The sequence below is a fragment of the Lagenorhynchus albirostris genome, chromosome 7 (assembly GCF_949774975.1).
Source record: "Lagenorhynchus albirostris chromosome 7, mLagAlb1.1, whole genome shotgun sequence".
In the NCBI taxonomy this organism is placed as follows: Eukaryota; Metazoa; Chordata; class Mammalia; order Artiodactyla; family Delphinidae; genus Lagenorhynchus; species Lagenorhynchus albirostris.
The window spans coordinates 4,312,718-4,331,815 of record NC_083101.1 but is presented as its reverse complement, the minus strand read 5'-3'; the positions used below and the strand labels follow the sequence as shown (position 1 = coordinate 4,331,815).

The window sequence follows — 19,098 nt, the reverse complement described above, 5'->3', positions numbered from 1 at the left end:
TTGCGCTGGATACAAGCCTGTGAGCTGGGTGTCACCCTAGTTCCCAGGCATGGAAATCAAGGCCCAGAGTGGTGGTGGCCACACTGGGAAATTTGAGCTGAGGACAGAATGACACCCAAGCACCAGCAATTGTTAATGGTGTGCGCCTAGGTGAGATTTTTACCTGGAAAAACATCTTTAGCAGTGAATTTGCATTGTCACTTGTATTCGAAGATACTAAACGTGGTACCCCCTTTAAAATAGGCTGAGAGGGCTTCCCCAGTGGCGCAGTGGTTAAGAATCCGCCTGCCAAGGCAGAGGACACGGGTTCGAGCCCTGGTCCGGGAAGATCCCACATGCCGCGGAGCAACTAAGCCCGTGCGCCACAACTACTGAGCCTGCGCTCTAGAGCCCGCGAGCCACAACTACTGAGCCCACGTACCACAACTACTGAAGCCCGCGTGCCTAGAACCCGTGCTCTGCAACAAGAGAAGCCACCGCATTGAGAAGCCCGCGCACCGCAACGAAGAGTAGCCCCTGCTCACCGAAACTAGAGAAAGCCCGCACACAACAGTGAAGACCCAACACAGCCAAAAATAAATAAATAAATTTATTTTTAAAAGTTTAAAAAAATAAATAAAAATAAAAGAGTCTGAGGTTCGGACTTTTGGAGCACTCAGGTTGGTCTCTTCTCCAGTAGATCCGGATCGATGACGGTAAAATCAGAATTGCTTTATGCTCACGTAGCACTATGTAGATTTCATCAGAAGCACAGCTTTAGTGTCTTTGGTTGTTGCAACGATCTCACCAACGCCGTCCCTCCTCCAGATTCCGTGCAGAGAACTGGATCCAGCACGCAGCCTGTGTTCATGCCTTTTGCCCTCCCGGACACCCCATGAGGTCCGAGTCTCATCAGAGCATTCAGTTTGTTTCATTTTCGGATGGAGGAACTCAGTCTCAGAGAGGTTAAGTGACTGGCCAAAGGTCCCAGCCAAGCCAGGACCCAGGTGTGTCCCGCCCCAAAGTCCAGGCTTTTCCTGATGGTGAGGTCCCACTCTTGCTGATTACGGGAAAGCTTAGGATTCAGCAACAGTGCCTGTGATGTTCTAGGGACAAACTGGGGAGTGGAAAAGTCTTATCAGGGATCCCGGCACCCTTGGGACCGGCCAGGAAAGGCTGCTGGGTAGAGGGGCCCAGGGCTCCCCAGGCCCAGCCAGGAGCCAAGGCCCCTCCTGGCTGTTGTCAGCGGTGGGTGGAGTCCGAGACAACCACTCCTTAAAGAGCAGAGCGTTGTAATAATACTTTAAAGCAGCCCATGACTAGTTTATTTGTTAATGGCTCCAGAAGGAGTCAGCTCACTATGGTAACGGCCAGTTTCCGAGGGAGCATTGCCGTTACACACTGCTGCTTTCTAGCTCCGATCCGGAGTCCTGTTTTTAATTAGCAGCTATTTCACGACAGCTCAGAGTGTCACAGGTCCTCAGAACCCCGGGCCTCCAAAGACACGTCTTCTGAGTCTAGAGACAATCGCATAGCCAGTGCCCCTCAGTTTTCAGCAGAGCACCCCTTAAGCAGCCACTGTGGGCGGCTCCACCCCCAAGCACTGGTTGGGGACAGGTGCCAGCCTGGGGGGGTGTGAATTTGAGTGAGTCACTGCTTTGCTGGGGTCTCGGTGACCTCACTGGGCCAAAAAGGGGGTCAGATTAAATGGGGGCCTGCAGAGCTGGGCCCAGCACATAGTAGGCCCTCAGAAAATACTTGTGCAAACCATCCCCAGACTTCTCTTCCTGTCCCAAGATTCTCTGTGCCTATCAAATGGCTACAAACACCCAGACCCACCGATGGCTGAGGGCCTGATGAACAATTTATTAGGGCTGATAAGACCTTTGATTTACAAGGTCAAACTGCCCCCATCCTAGGAGAAGCCTGTCTCTTCAGCATCTCAGGATGTCCTGGATTTTGGAAGATGGTGACCCCAAATGAAATTCTTGGAAACAGCTTCCATTTAGTGAGTAATCATCTTGGACCAGACACCCTGCTCAAAGCTAACTCCACAAATCCTACAAGCACCTGTTCGTTAGGCATCGGTACCCGCATTTCCTGCAGAGGAAACTGAGGTTTGGAAAGGTGACAAGACTTGCCTTCATTCCTCCAGTTCTGAAGGCCAACAGCTCCTTCACCCCGGGCCGGGCAGCCTCTTGGCTTTGGTTCGAAGATGAAGCTTCAAAGCTGTTCTAGAAAGCGGAGGGGAGGGCTTGTAAGTTATCCACAGATGCGTTCAATAAAATTAATATAATTGATCAACAAAATCAATCAAGCAAAGGAGTTCGATGGGGTGGTGGCATCTTCAGTGAGGCTCAGGTCAGCTTTTATTTGTCGGGTGCACTGTCTGCCCTGCGTCCTCTCTCACACCCCCTTCTGCAGTGGCCCATCCTCTCTGGGTCACTTGGGCACCAGGGCATCGTCCAGCTCATCCGCTCTGGGTGTGAGGTTCCCACTCTTCACACTGAGGCTGCAGTTATAAACAAGGGGTCCGTGTTTACCAGTTAACTCCCCTAGGGGGGGTTTGAATTTTGACAAGGATCACAGCCGTGGGCTAATAAGGCCTGACTGTGTATGGAATTCCCCCGGGGCACACATTGAAAATGCAGACTCCAGGGCCCCTCCCCCTCTGATTCTAAGGTTGGAGGCCTGGGTCCCTGTGTTAGTCTGCTGGGGTGACCATAACAAAATACAATGGACTGGGTGGCTTAAACAACAGAAATCTTGGAGGCTGGAAGTCCAAGATCAAGGGGCCAGTGGAGTCGGCTTCTCTGGAGGTTTCTCTCCTTGGCCTGAAGACGGCCACCTCCTCGCCATGTCCTCACATGGCCTTTCCTGTGTGGACAAGCCTGGTGTCTCTCCTCTTCTTAGAAGGACACCTGTCCTACTGGATCACAACCCCACCTGATGACCTCCCTGAACCTTAATCACCTCCTTAAAGGCCCATCTCCAAATACGGTCACAACTGGGGGTTAGGGCTCCGACATGTGAATTTGGAGGGGAACGCAATTCAGTCCACAGCAGACCGCATGAGCTACAGGACCCTAATTATGGGCCTGCCGGCCTCTGTTCGTGGGCACGGGGCGTGCAGCTAAAGAGGAGGAGGACCGCCTCTGTGCCTCTGAAATCCCACCCCCAGAGACCTCCGAGGCCCTGACCCAAGCCCCCAAATCCCTCCCCCCGAACAGGAGTCCTCCTTCCTCTTCCACGAGCAGACCATGCTGAGGACCTGCCCCACAGAATGGCAACAAGCATCGAGTCATTCATTCTTCATGCAGACACTGTGGCGTCCGTGGTAACCACCGGGGCTGTGTTAGCCACTGAGAAAATTACAAGGGTGTCTGGGACACACCCCTGCCCTCAAGGTGGCTGCATGTCAGAACCCAGAGAGTTCTAGGGCCGAAACTAAAACCAAAATAACACGCTCCCAGCGTCCCATGGTCCCACCCCCAAGTCCACTGTGGTCACAGGCAGGGCCAGGGGTGCAGGTGCACTGAAATCAGACAGGGAGAAGGGCCAGAGCCAGGAGGAAAGTGACGCGTGGGTCTGCAGCACCAGGACTCCCAACTCCTCGTCGTGGCTCGGGCTTCTCCAGGGAGCCGGTAACCATCTTGCCTTGGCATTTCTCGGGCCCGCAGGTGATCCTTGGGAAACTGTATGAGACCCGGAGCAGTCAGCTGAGGAAGTACAAGCCGCCTGTGAAGCTGGACACCCTCTGGCACGTGCCCCACTTCCAGAAGGTCAGTCTCGCCTCCACCTTCCCCTTCCTGCACCCGGGGGGGATGCCCCTCACCTTGACTGGTCTCTACCTGTCCTCTAGACCGTAGAGTTCTGTGGGCTTCTACCCATCGACTGGCATAACAACAACAACAATAATAATAATAGCAACAGCAATGGCTAACATTTTGGAGCCCCTCCTAAGTGCCAGGCACTGGGCTCCACTTCATTGGCTCTTCCCACACGTGGAAGCGGGGAGCTGCTGCTATCACCCCCATTTCACAGCAGGAAATGTGGAGAACACTGGTGAGGGCAGCCTTGGGCTGAAGCTGGGCCATCTGACCTCGGAGTCTGGGTGTCTGTCCACTGGGGCAGACGCTGTCTGGACCAAAACCCCCTCTACTGATGGAATCATTGCACCACATCCTACACTGGGGACCTGGGGGTGCAAGACAGTCCCATGCCATCAGCGCTAAACCTCCCGCAGAGGGGCATCCCTGGGGAGATGGAGCAAATGTCTCCTGTGGGCTGTCATGCGGCCAGAATGATCTCGCACCCACCATGCTCCGGCCTCAGGACTGACCCAGTGTCCATTCGGCCACGTAGGCCTGTCGCACCGTGACGGGGCTTCTTCTTTAGCAGCTTTTAGCAGAAGAAAAAGGAGGAATAGCCGGGGCCGTTGTCAGAGGAGGGGAACCAGGAGACTTGGGGACAGTGCCACGGGATGGTGGGGGCCATGTGTGCCCAGCTCGGGCACAGGGAGCCTTTCTAGGGGCCACCAGGGCCACGCCTGGTCCCGGGAAGACAGCCGCACAAAGCCACATTCCCAGACAGCCCAGGCCCGGCCGCTGTGTAGAGTTAAACTGCAATTTAGACAGTGAAGGGGCCCATGCCTTCCTGAACCTAATGCAATCCAACAGGCTGCCAGAGAAGCCCACTAGCCCCCCTTGATGTCGCTCTCATGTCCTGCCCAAGTGGCCTCCATCAGCACGTGTCAGTGGCCAACCGCCCTACTGCTCATCAGCCCGTGCCGTCCCTGCACACGCGGGCAGGACTGGGCACCCAGTGGGAGGAGCGGGGAGTCACCGAGCTGCTGCCCCGTTATCACTCCTCCGCCCTGGCCTGGGCAGCACCCCTCATCTTTGGTTCCTCCGCCTCCCCCAATTTCCTGCCTTTTTATCCACATCCCTCCTCCCCTTTCTCTGCCTCTCACACTCGGGAGTTTCGCCTACCGCCTCCTTCCTGGCCCATCTTCTGTCGCCTTTCCTCTTTTGCTCTTTTCTCTCTGATTTTCCTGATGTTGGACGTCCATGGGGGATGCAGGCATCCTGGGGACCCTGCCCAGGAAGGGATGGGACCCACGGCTCCCTGGGCACGAGATGCCCTGCCAGCAGTCTGCTCTACAGCACTGACCCCCAGCCCCTCTCAGCCCCCTTGTCTCCGATTTAGAATCTACAATTAGCTCCCAACCCAATGGACCCAGGAGGGCTCAGGTGGTCTCCCTGCAGCCCATCGGAGCGAGGAAAGGCCCCCCTCCCGCCTCCACCACCCCCACCCCAGGTAACATGGATTCTGCTGTGTCAGGAGCCCTTGTCTCACCCGCAGGTAGCCCCGCAGCCTGGCCCGGAGTAGGATTGGAAATCCAGATATAAATGAGTTTCTATTTCTAAAAGAGGGGATTTGACTCAGCTGAGCTCAGGTCTCTTCCAGTCTTTAGATTGTTACAAATTACCGTTAGGAACACGGTGGCCCACCTGTGATGCTACCCCTCTGTGTGCGCTAAGTCATTATTTCACACAAGCATCCTTACCCGAGTTGTACTGAGGACAGGCAGAGATGGGTTTCATTTTCCTTGCCCAGCAAGTGGCTCGGCCTGGAACCCAGGTTCCTCTGACTGCAGGGCCCGAGCTCAAAGGCACCATCCATTGTGTCATAGAAATAACGAGAAACAGAATAAAAATGCAAGCCCCGGGATTTATCGGGTGATTTTTCATCTTTCCTGGGGATGTTCACAGGCTTCTGGAAGTTCAGCTGCAGGAATCTCAGAGCAGGGCTGGTCCCTGGGCGCCACGCGGTACAGCCCAGCAGAGGCGCTTAGAGCCCCAGGGCGCTGCCGCCACCGCCGCGACCCTCGGTGCCCTCCCCGTTGGGAAATACCACCCGTGAACAGTATTTATTGAGCTCTTACTGTGTGCCAAGTGCTGGACATGCATTATCTCCTAGATATCATACTCTCATTCTACTGACTCGGAGACTGAGGCTCAGAGAGGGGAAGGAACTTGCCCTGTGAGAAGGGAATGCCGGCCTTTGAGGCACGTAGCCACATTGCAATTCCTTACTTAACCGGGCCATTCGCTGTTCAATGCCCATCTTCCCCCTAAAGTGCGAGCCCAGGAGGACATGTCTGTTGTGTCTCCACTGTGTCCCCGGAGCCCAGCCCAGGGCCTGGCACCCAGCAGGTGGCCAGTAAATGTCTGTGGGAAGGATGAATGAAGGAGTGCATGAACGAATGAATCACCAGTGCAGCCCAGGAGGACAGACGAATTTAAAAGCCTTTCACAGACCCGATGAAACCCCCTTCCCAACCTAAAGGTCCCAGGGCCCACCAGCTGCAGCAGCCGACGGGGTCCGGACTCGGAAGGGGCGTGGCCAGAGCTGCTCCTCCCGCAGGGGTTACTGCTGTTGAGGCCCCAGGAGGGTCTTTGTGTCTCGTGTCTGTGCCGATCCGCCCGGCCCCCCTTCCCCACCCGGCCCCATTATGAAAGGAAAAAGCGCTTCCAAAAAAGTGGAATCTGTCACGGTGATGGATAACCTAAATGGACTCTCCCAGCTCGCGAACAGATGTCTACGCTGAACTCTGTCAGAAATAATTAAACACCTTTCACACGGAAAAGCAGCAGGCAGGGCGCGGGCGCTCCCGGGCTGGGTGAGCGCTCAGCAAAGCTGGCTTTCCATCCATCCCCACCCGGCACCGCGCGGGGCACCTCTGGATCTGGGCCCAGAGGGACCAAGGAAAGGGGCAGAGACACCCCTCGGTAGGGTTCCCTGTCCGGCTACACGGGGTCCAGCGCTATCTCCTAGTCTGTGCGACCAGCCATCGCCACGTGAGGGCCAGTGCCCAGAGGGAGGGTTAGCCGACAGCTGGCGAGTGGCCTGTCTGCCAGGATGTTCATAACAGGCCGCCAGCCAGCCCCCAGGCCTGGGCCAGCAGCTGGACCTCCCTGGGGCTCAGTTTCCCCACCTGAAAATGAGGGGGGAACACTCGTTCTTGAGGGTCTCTTCCAACCCAAGTTTCCATAACCAAGGAGCCATGTGGCGTGAGGCACGGGGTCTCGTGGAGGCCGCAGACACCGAACCCAGAGTGAACTGGGACAGGTTCTCATTTCGGGGACAGGACATGAACTCATTGCCTCGTTCCTGAGTGGGGGGACCCCTGGGCCTGGGGCCACACCCTCTGTGCCTGGTGGCTGGGCTTTCTCTGCGCCCCCCTCCGCAAGGCGCGCTGGGGGCCAGCGGGGAGAGAGGAGGGGGCAGCGCTGTATGTCTGTGTGCGCGTGACTCCAGGGTCAGCCAGACCCGGGCCACGTGGTGACCCTGCCATTCCTGACCTGTCACGTGGCTTGACCTGTCCGAGGCCCCGTTTCCTCTTCGGTCAAGTGGACCAGTGAGGCTCCCCTGGCAGGGCTGTTTGATGAGAATGCGTGTACATTGTTTAGCAGAGCGCCTGACCCTTATCAAGCTACCAATAAGTGGCAGCTGCCACGAGGGTGGTCCTGGTGATCATTCATTCACTCACTCATTCATTCATTCATTCACTCACTCATTCATTCACTCACTCATTCATTCATTCATTCACAAATCTTATCTCTGAGCACCTTTATGTCAGACCCTGTTCTCAGCACTGACCATATACTACTGTAGGGCTGCTGGCGACAGGCAACAAGTGAGGTGGACAGACGGACGGGCAGACAGGTAACTGAGCAGGTGGACCACTAGACGGGGAAGTCTGGAGAAGCTCCAGCCCTAGGCGTCCAGTTCTCACAGCCTGAAATGCTGGGGAGACGTCAACCTGAGCTGGCAGCCCCGAGTTCGGGGGTGGGGATGGCTGCCCACAACGAGAACCACAACAGCACGATGAGGACTCGGGTTGGTCCACCCTGTTCTGCCTTTTGTGTCCCCGGCTGGGGTTGGGGGGGGACAGGGCCTCCCAGCTCACCCAGGACAGCCCTCCTTGGGTCTAGCTGGGAGGCAGACTAAGTAACAGCACCCCCTCTGCTCTCAAAAGTGACCCAATCAGAACCATATATTCTATGGTCTCCTGGTATTAAATCAAGAAAAACAGACGGTTTATCCCTCTTTACAAAAAGACTGCCAGTGATAACAGCCCAAAGACAGAGGGGCGGGTGCCCCTAAATATTTATAGCAGCACTGACGGTGGTGAAAGGCTGGACATCGCAGGCAAGTAATGGCTTGGGTACGTGTTGGGAGATATTACACAGATATCGCAGAGATAATATACAACGTCATGAAATATTATACAGCCACTGAAAATATTGACTTCAGTCTGTACTTATCGACACTTTAATCATCTTTCCCCACTTTCATAATAATTTCCCCACATATTATTGGGGGAAAGAACCTGTGCTGCGTGACCCCGTCTGCGTGAAGGCACACGTACACCACACAGGGGGGTCTATGCTCCAGGACAGACGTCCGGAAGGAGAGGCCCCGAGTAGCGGCAGCTGGGATCCCTGGGGTGAGCTGGAGACTGTTTTACTTTCTCTGATGCTCTTCTCTGCATTGTTTCCGTTTTTATAATGAGTTCCTGTAACTTTTACAAAACCAGTAAGGTTTTTTTTTTTTTTCAATGTTTTTAAAGGATGGGGACTCTACATCCTTCCCCAGGGTGCCTGTCCCTGTGCTCAAGCCCCTTTCAGCCCTGTTCCTCCCTACGACTCACCGAGCACTCCCCGTGCTGCCGGCCAAGCCTGGTTTCTCCTGTTCAGTTTCCATCAGGCATAAAGGTTAGAGGCTGGCGCTCAGCCCCAGTCGTGAAAGCGGCTGACTTGCGGAGTCTGGATCTCTATGGCCAAGTCCATGTTATAATTGGAGATCCAAGATCCATTTTAGAGGGGGGTTTGCCCAAGCATCTCGGGGTCTCCACTTCAACCCAAACACTCCTCCTCTCCCCGCAAGCCCTCACCTTTCCTCTGCAGCCCCGATACGCACCGACATTACATAGTCATTCAGTCACTAAAGTATGAACAAATTGACTATATTTTCATTTGGCTTTTGGGTTCAGCCCCACTGCTTTAGAATAATGGCCCAAGCTATTAAGCTAACAGTTTGATTTACAAGCTCTTGTGCTCTGAACGCTGGGATCAGACTCCTCTCTTTGTGGAAGACTAACCCTGCCTTGGGTCTCCTGGTCCCCTGACTCACTAATAGAACAGGAGACGGTAGGGAAAAAAACGTCAGCAGTCAGCCAAGCAGTGACGCCCAGAGACGCAGCTGATTAGTGAAAGCTGTGAATCTAAGAAAAGGATTTTCTTTCCCACCTTTAAGCTCTCTTACAAATCATAGCTGGCTGGAAAGTTAGCTCTCTGTTAAAGCCCCAGGGCGGGCTCGCAGCCCGTCCACCCTGCTGCCGCCACCTCTCCAAAGGGCCCGCACGGTTCAAATAAAGATGGACCGTTCTCTGCACGGGTGTCTCAAGCCCCAAAGTCACTCCTTCCAGACCCAGGAAGGGCAGATTCCAGATGGACTGCCCCTCCCCTCCCTGAGGTCCCTGCACCAGTGATGTATTTTAAGAATCCCGTCGGTCTGTTGCCTCAGAATAAGAATCTTCCCAGGTTGCCGTGTAGGGCACTGAGAGCACACGGGGCAATAGGAAGAATGATTCAGAGGCTCTGATGCTCTTGACATTTCTTCCCTAAATACAGATTCCCCCCTCCCTTAATAAGTCAGATCAGTATGCAGAAGGGCTGACTCGCGAAGGAATAAAAGCAGGGGCTTAATTGGTTTTACATAATCCGGCACCTCGGAGAGACAGAATTTTTAGGCACCTGCTCACGAGGTGACATTGCTGCTCAAAATCCCAGTGAGCTGAAGCTCTGGGGGTGGGGACAAGAGGAAAAGGGGCCGGGGAGCGGGGTGGGGTGGGGAGAGGAGATGGCGGCAAAGTTTCTGGTGCAGCTGGAGAAATCTTGAAGTCCGAGGGAACCCGGGTCATGGAGGGAGGTGGCAGGCATCCTGTGGGATGTGGGAGCTGGCACTTGTAACAAAACAGCCCTGCAACCTGGGCACCCCCAGCCTGGCTGTCCCCATAATCTGTCGGGCACCCCTGGGAATTTTCAGTTTAATCCAGAAAGCACTTCACCCCCCACTGGGTGTGAAAATATTTCCAATTTCGTGTTGAAAATCAACCAGAAAATAGACTAAGACGGCTTGTTTTGACATCAGGCATCTATTTCTAATCTCTGGAGATAGCTAGAATCTCATGTTGAGTTTTGGGAGTTGATAGGACTTGCCAGGTCCCCAACTGCTTCTCCCAGCTCATCCCCAAGAGAATAAATCCCCCATGATCTAAAGAGAATCTCCCGGGCTTAAGAAGGAGTTCAGGTTAACGTCTGCCACCTCTGGAATGACTTCCTCCACGTCTCCCTCGTTTCCACATGTCCCCGCTTGTCAGCCTCTGTCACCAGGCACCGAGGCTGCAGGAGCGATGGGGTCCGAGCCGCCTGGCACGTGGCCAGCAGGAGGGCCCCGCAGATAAACAACACTCGATGATCTACTTGGATAAAGTCAAGGTTTATTCAAACTGAGGTTTGTCAGAAGTGCAGGCGAGATGAATCCAGAGGCCGGTATCCTCATATCTATAAGCCGCATGCAACACACAGAGCCTCCCTGGTTTCCCTCAGAGATGCAAAGCTCGTGGGCATCAGAGAACATAACACGTCGGAGAGGAAGGAAGATGATGGGGATGTTTTCTTGGCTTCTTCCCTTCTTCTCCTCAAAGAGAGCGTGGGAAATGATGCCTTAGCAGTGCAAACAATGTCGGTAGTTGGACCAAAGTCCACTGGCTGGAGGTGCAGAGGGAAGGGCGTCCAAGAAGACGGCGCCCCCAGATGACAGCACAAAACCCACACCCGACGGCTCACACATCCCAAGCGCCTCTCAGAGGCCAGGCTGGGTGCCTCGATGGATGGTCTCGTTTGGTGTCAATGCTCACAGAAACCAAAGCTTGGAGGCTTCAAGTCACGCGCCCCAAGGGTCACAGTTAACAAGTGTCGGGTGGTGGCTGAGCCCTCTGGCTGGCTGCCTCCAGGCCTCAGGCCCTGGAAGAGTCGATAAATACCAAGGACCTGCAACTGAGGTCAGGGGCCAGTGGGGGCTAAATGCAGGACCTGGGAAGGAAAGAGAAGGGCGGTCAGGAGCTCGGGTGTTTATAGGTGTCCAGAGGGTCGTGGCCAGCCCTGCTCTGGCTGACTTAAGCCCTCGCAGTAAACGAAACTCGCCACTGCCCCGCTAGCCTTTAGACTTTGACAAAACCCCGGAGCATCTTTTAAATGGCAGCTTGGCCCCAAGGCTAAAGAGGAAAGAGGCCATTGATGGAGGGGGGTGGGGGTCAGGCTTGCTGTATCAAAAGGCCTGAGGCAGAGACAGAGCCCAGCAGGAGGGCCTAGCCTGTGGGCTCGTAAACCACACAGATGCGCCAGGTGCCATCCTGCCTCGGGCCTGCCTCTGCATCTGCATCTGTAAAGTGGGCATCAAGTGAACTGTGCGTGCAGAGCACTTGGCTCGGGCCTGGCCAGGGGAAGGTCACGGAGCAGTAACGCCTCTGGGTTGGACGGGGCTTTGCCATCTGCTCCTCTAGATGAATGGTTCTCAGACTTGGCTGTGCCTGGAGTCCTCTGAGGAGAGGTTTAAAATGCAGATTCCAGGGCCCCACCCAGGACCCCGATCCAGTGGGTCTGGGGTAGCCACCAAGCCTGCGTTTTCAACAAGCAGCTCTCCAGCTCCCTGGGTCAATGTCAATTCCTCCTACACAGATATGGTTAAAGCACACGTTCCCCAACGCAGGCTGTGCCCTGTCATACATTTGCCATAAAGCAGGTGGGGGCTTCAGAAAGAAACGTCCTATTGGAGGCAAGCTGTCGTCTGTTGAACAGGTCAGGATCTGATGATGATCCTGGCCTGGCTTACAGATGGCCACTTCTCGCTGTGACCTCACTGGGCAGAGAGAGAGAAAGCAAGCTCTCTGATATCTCTTCCTAAAACGGCGCTAATCCCATCATGGGGGTCCCACCCTCATTGCATTTTAGAGGGACATGATTCAGTCCACAGCAGCTTCCTTCTCAAGCTCAGTCCAAGTCTGCCTCCTGTCTCTTCTTCAACCTTCTGCCTCAGGGTTGTGTTTCTCCCTCTGGAGCCCCATGGAGCCACGTGCTTCCCCTTCTAAACGACAGCCCTGCAAATACCTGAGGTCAGACACTGTTTTGTCATCAGTGTCCAGGTTCGGGATTGTTCCTTGGGGCAGCGTTCTGAATGTCGATAGGTGGGACCCTGTGTTGCAGGGACAGTGGATTGCCCAGGTGCTGTGACCTCTGCCACCCGGTATGCATTCTCTACCTTTGTCCACAGTCACAGAAGATTTGTCAACTTGATCTGCCTTTCTACATATTTTTGAACGAAATTGTGGGTACAAATATTGCAGAAAATAAAACCCCTCTTCTATTGATACTTAGAGATTTAGCTGAGCAAAGGAGATGGAGAGGATCTTTAAGGATGCTTGAATCTCAGAGGCGTTTCTAAGGGCTCCGTTGCCTTATCCCAGGTTCCTAAACCTTCCATCCATCCATCCATCCACCCAGGATTTGTTGAATGTCCACAGGGCGCCCCTAACAGTCGAGTAAGGTCCCCTGTCTGTTGGCATTTCCCCAGAACAGTGTCTGGAACGTGGCATCAGCATCTTTGCTGTCTAGTTGAGGACACCTAACTCTAATATCCCTATCTGTGGCTTGACAGGGTCAGCCTTGTCAACCACGGAAAGAGTCTGCTCCTTCCTAAAGGATACTGGAAAAAAATTCTTCCTGCTCATTATTCTAATAAGAGAAAAGGGGAAAGACGACACCAAGCCCCACCACAGTGTACCCCACCCCAATGGGCCATGGACACGGCCCAGCCGAGTATGTCCCCGGCTTCCCTGGCAGCAACACAGGAGTTGTTCAACAGCCAAAATGAATAAACGATACGGCACTGACGGGCACTGCACGGACGGCTCAGCAAAGGACTTAATTTGCAGCCAGGCACAAAATCAAAGACTCTGTCAGCTGAGGAACTGTGCGCCTGGATAACCACCTTGTGCTACCTGGGAAAGCACTGTCAGGTAAATTTCCAGAGAAAGTAATTAAGGAATCCCCATTGTCTAACTTCAGCAGCAAAATTTGAAACTCTGGAATTTGATGCTCGCCGGGGATCTGGTGTCTCCTCCCAGCTTGATCCTTCATCACAATGAACAGTAGAAGTTTATGAAGAGATCGGCTGGTGCGTCTCCCCCTCGCTCTGCCGAAGATGCTCTCCAGAGCCGTGCGCGCTCCCGCAGGCATTGTCTTGACGGGGAAGCAGTAGGCAGCAAATGAGATCGCCGCTTGTGGGACGGGGGTGAGATTAATATACAAATATATAGCCCTCTCTGAGGTCTGGCAGGCACCAATTAATATTTATCAAGTACCCACAGCTAGCACGATACTGCGTATCGACATGGAGAACATAGAGTCCGCGGCGTCGGGGAGTCTACCCTCTGACTCAAAAGCTACAAGCAGATAGATGCTCCGTGTGCTCGGAGGCCCCCGCCCGGATCGGGAGTTTGGGTTAATATTTACAGCCAGTGGCCTCTTCTTTCTGAGACGATGAGGAGTTCTCAAGCAGGCACCATCATCACTGCGGCCTCCATGGGGTGAGCGCCCAAGCCTCTGGGGCCCACCCCATTCACAAAGGTTCTCCATCAACACATCTCCTTCCCTAACCCCCTCCTTAGCTCTTCCTTGAGTTTAAAATAAGAGAAGTCCATTAAAGTAAAAGAAGTCCTCCTGTCCATCGGAGCTTAGAGTCCAGCGTGACCCTCCATACCCTGATATTTCTAAGTGGGGTGAGCGGGCGAAGCATCCCACTGGAACCGCCCACTGCCCCCTCGCGGGCTGAGCCCCTCCAGCCGAAAGCCTCTGGGCCACCTCCCAGAAGAATAATGCCAGCCGGTGCCCATCATCTGGGCTCTGAAAAGGAAAGGGGAGACCTTCCCCCACCCCTTCCTGGCAGCTCCGCTTGTCACGGTGCTTTTGCTGACAACCCCATTGAAAACAGCCCTCGCTGCCTCGCTGTGAAGCCTCCTCCTGTCTCCCATTCACTCCTTCCTCAGACGGTTTTTGAAAGCCGAAAAGTCTGGAAAAACACACACTCCCCCCAGCCCAGCCCCCGGGCCCATCACCGAGGGAGAAGGGGCCGCAGCTTGGGTGAGCAGGCCTGCCGAGCGTCCTCACCCGGCCCCATGGTGCACCGCCTCCAATTAAATCAAAATGGTTTGTTTTTAATGGTCTTTTACACTGACAAGTGGGCGATCATTTTGGGCCCACGAGCTGTCAGGGAACTGAGGCAAATCCTCCGTTGATAATGCCCAATGCTTCCAATTAGGAGCTGAGGCCGCTCCTGGCGCACTAACGATTCCCCAGCCGCCCCCCAGGCCCCTTTGGCGCTGGCTGTTTCTTCTTCCTTCTCCACTGCAAATTACTGACACAAAACGGAAGGCCCCGCGTCTCCTCCGCCACGCCAGGCCCGGGCCCTGTTGGGCTTAATGAGCCGATGGAAGTTTCGTGGCTCCGGCGCTAAATTCTTTTCTTGTTTGACAGCTGCTCGGCTAAGGCGAGTGTTGACCTTATAAAAGATTTAGTGTTTCTCATTATTTTCTGTCAAGCTTCACAAGTGATGGCTGTGCGGTTATCATTTGCATCCTGGGGTGCGTGTGCGTGTGTGTGTGCGTGTGCGTGTGTGTGTGTGTGTGTGTGTGTGTATGTGTTGGACGGGGCTCTGAAGTGGAGACAGGGAAACGGGAAGGGGTCTTTCTCTCCCTTAGTTGCATTTGGGTCCCACACACCAGCTACTGGCTTGACATCCTTCTCGGGCTGAGGTGTTTCAAAGAGAACGCAGGATGCAAAGCAGGGAGGACGGATGGTTCGACGGCTTCGGGGCCTCCCAGGTGGAGCTCTGGTGGAGGCGCCTCGAGGCCGGTGGACTCCCAGAACCTGGGGGCGACAGCCCAGCCAGGGCCGGACGTGCTGGGCAAAAGGATGGGCTGAGGTAGACGTGGTCCTGAGGACGGTTTTAGGGCTACACTCAAGACCTCATCACAGGGAACTCACTCTTTTCTTACAGGCCCCATTGAAAGCCATCACCAGCAAGGTTTTTCTCTCTGCCCTGCATCCTAAATGAGGATTTAATGTTTTTAAAAAAGCAGAACCGATTTTTTCTAAGTGGCACGTATTATCGTCCCCTGTGGGATGACTATGGGAGCGTGTGTTAGTCTTTATCCGGCTCCTGCACCCACGCCAAATGGGGGCCGCTCTATAAATAACAAGACTCCAGGGAGTCCACGCTGGCGGCTCCAACTCCCCTCTTTCATTCCCTGTGTTCTCCCCTCACTCTAACCTACCCACTGGTCTTCCCAGGTGAGGGTGCCCCGAGGTTGCCCGAAGAGGGAGAGAGACAGTTAAGGGCAGGTGAACCCATGGATGTCTTCTCCCAGGGGTTCTGAGTCTTTGTTCCTCCTTGTTACCGTGGGAGACTCTGTTCTGATCCTCTTAGAGCAAATACGGGGCACCCTCTCCCTTCCACGCCCATGGCAGACCTTGCTAATCAATCACCGAATACTTTTTCATGAGCCTAGATTCAGCCTGAGAATATTTTATGACAGAACATGGGCATCAGCCACCATCACGGGAAGGGCAGCCTACTTGCCATCCCTGCCCTAGAGGGACCATTTAAATAAACTGCTAAGGATCCTAAAAGTCCTTGCCTTTTTATGCTACATCAAGATGATTTTTATATAAAAGGAAATAAAATATAATCCACCAAAGGAAAATAGATACATTGGACTTCATCAAAATGAAAACCTTCGGTGCTTCAAATGATGCTATCAAGAAAGTGAAAAGACAACCCCCAGAAGAGGAGAAAATATTTGCAAATCAGATATCCCATAAGGGACTTGCATCTATGAATATAAATATTACTCTTACAACTCAGTAATGAAAAGGTAACCCACATTTTTAAGTGGTCAAAGGACATGAATAGATATTTCTCCAAAGAAGATGGACACAAATCATCAATACACACATGGAAGATGCCCAAAGTCATCAGTCATTAGGGGGATGAAAAAACCTCAGTGAGATACGGCTTCGTACCCAAGAACTAGGATGGCTGTAATAAAAAAAAAGACAATAACAAGTGTTTGCAAGGACACAGAAATCAGAACACTAATACACTGCTGGTGAGAATTAAAAAATTGTGCAGCCACTTTGGAAAACACTGTGACAGTTCCCCAAAAGGCTAAACCCAGAGTTTCCATGTGACCCAGCAATTCTGCTCTTAGGTGTATACTCAAGAGAAATGAAAACACACATCCATGCAAAAACCTGTACACGAATGTCCCTAGCATCGTTATTCATAATAGCCAAAAAGGGGAAATAACCCAAATGTCCATCAACTGATGAATGGATAAACAAAATGCGGTAGACCGTACAGTAGAATATTACTCAGCAATAAAAAGGAATTAAATAGTGAAACACGCTACAGCATGGATGGACCTTGAGGATGTGTTATGCTGAGTGAAAGAAGTCAGTCACCAAAGACCATGCACTGTATGATTTCATCATTAGGAAATGTCCAGAACAGGCAAATCCAGAGATAAAAAGTAGAATAATTGCTGCCAGGGGCCAGGAGGAGGGAAATGGGGAGTGATTCCAAAGGGTACAAGGTTTCTTTGGGGGATTATGAAAATCTTCTAAACTTAGATTATGCGGGTGTTTACACAACCCTATGAATATATTAAAAATCATTGATTTTTGCACTTCGTTTTTTGGAAGAAAACTTTTTTCTTTTTCCTTTTTTTAAATTTTAACTTAATTTTTATTTTATATTGGAGTATACTTGATTTACAATGTTCTGTTAGTTTCGGATGTACAGCAAAGATTTATACACTTTAAAAGGGTAAATTTTATCTCAGCAGAGCTGTTTAAAAAAAAAAAAAAAAACTTGAAAAAAAATAGCCCACCTGAGTCAGACGAGTACTCATCGCCCAGATTCTGTCGTTGGAGCCTCGAACAGGGGGATAATTGGCACCGAGAAATAGCCTCAGATGGTGAGGGAGGGTCTTGTGTGTCCCCAGCCTCCCCAGTGAGCTGTTATGACTCTCGCTTACCTGCAGCCTATTTAACGTAGACACTGAAGAAGCAGAGGTGGGCACCAACCTGGAGTTTTTTGGAAAATCCAAAACACCCCGCCTTGGTATTACCCTATTATTTATCTACCAGCATCTGGCAAGCAGGTTCACTGTTCAATTTTGATCTCAACTGCCGCTGACTAGCCTTAGCTAATCCTTGGGAATGATCTAGAGATACTGTTTGGCTTCGAGAAATAGCAAAACGATTCTTATGTTCAAAGACACGCATGACTCTCTTTTCTTCTGCCGCAGTAAGCCTCAAGAACTCCACAGTCAGTGGAGCAGAAACCTGGTTCCCAGGTCTGGCTTTGCCGCTTGGTAGCTGGGTCTCCTTGAGCCAGTGTCTTAACCATCCTGAGAATCAGTTTCCTCTCTTGTCAAGTGAGGGTGGTACCCCCAGCCCTCACCTGGGGGGCCGTCACTCTCCCCCCTTCACCTGACACGGTACCCCGAGGTCCCACGTTAGACCTTGTGGGCAGGCAGGATGTTTGTTTTTCTAAGCCCGGGTTTGGATGTTCTTTGAAAACACAGCATGTGTCAGCAGGGCGGGTCAGGCCCTGTGTCCTTGCTGCATCTATTTTTGGACCACAGAGAAATTGGAGCCGGTAGCAGAATAACAATTTAGGGGACCAGATGTCTCAGGAGAGACTGCCACCCTCGTTAATTACTTACACGACAGACCTGCTACATCAGAGCCCAGGACCCACCGTGCCCGCCGACATCCTGCATGGATTTGTGTTCTACGGGGCCTCTGACCTCCAGCTGCCCGAGCTTGGCAGAAATTACTGACCTGGGACTGATCCATAATTTTCAAGTACCTCTCATTAGAGGAGACAGCCCCTCAATCTTTTAAAGCAAAATCTCTCCCAGTCACCTGAGCGGTTGTCACTTAAAAAAAAACTAAACTAAAATCTCTATAGCTGTCATTTTTTTTTTTTTTTTTTAGCTCTTTGGAAGATTTTTTTTTTTTTTTAATCCGGCTATTTTTTCCTCAGGTCCTACCTTTTTGCCTTCTCGGCCCCCAGACTTGGCACTGGAGGGCTTGGGGTCCAGTCGGGGGGCCACGGTGAGGCTCATGAGAGACGTCTGGATAGCAGCTGGCCCGGCTGCCCCGTCGGGAGGATCGTGGGAAAGCTGCTCAGTTTGTGGACCCGACTGGTGGGTGGGTTCCTCCCGCTGGGGGGCACAGCCAAAGTCACACGCCACTGGTGGTGACACTCCTTTTGGCAGCAAAACTCCGGATTCAAATGGAATCAAACACAAATCTCCAACAAACAGCTCTCGTAAAACAGAGGAACTGTTTCTCAATTGCAGGTGTGTGGGGGGAGAGACCTCTGGCCCTGTGTCACTTCTCCAAAACGCAGTTTGAAAATCACCTCTTGTGTTTTCATCTTAAAAAGACAAAAAGGCAATACTCCCTTACAGATAAAACCCAAGCACCCTCTGCTTCCCTGTTGTCACCCCCTCCCTCCCAGAGGCAATGCCAGGCATGACTTCTGGGCACGTTCTTTCCTCCCATTTTTTTTCCGTTTAACTAGGTTCATGCACAGGCTTGCACAACACAGGGGATCGTTTTGTAGGTTTTACGTTTTTCACGTAAATGGCATCATACTTACGTTCCATCTGTAAATGAAATTTTCCCATGCAACATTGTGTTTTCGGCTCAGCTGGGCCTGGAGCAGCCCTGTTCCACAGAACTTTCTGTGACGATGGGCGTGTTCTGCAGCTGCCCTGCTCAATGCAGTAGCCCACGTGGGCACACGGGCTTATGAAGCCCCTGGAACGCGGTTTGCGTGACAGAGCGACTGAATTGTTCATTTTTGTCGGACAGGCCCTCTCTAGAGCGGTCATGTTAACTGATGCCGATTATT

General features: G+C 52.7%; 1 protein-coding gene across 1 annotated transcript in view; it reads left to right on the top strand.

Annotated features, from left to right (window-relative positions):
- Nucleotides 1-19,098, top strand: part of CFAP77 (cilia and flagella associated protein 77) — a 136,959-nt gene that overhangs the window by 109,897 nt on the left and 7,964 nt on the right. Inside the window, exon 6 of the mRNA XM_060153281.1 lies at nt 3,660-3,761. Coding sequence (XP_060009264.1) covers nt 3,660-3,761 — 102 coding nt within the window. The remainder of the gene's footprint in view (nt 1-3,659; nt 3,762-19,098) is intronic.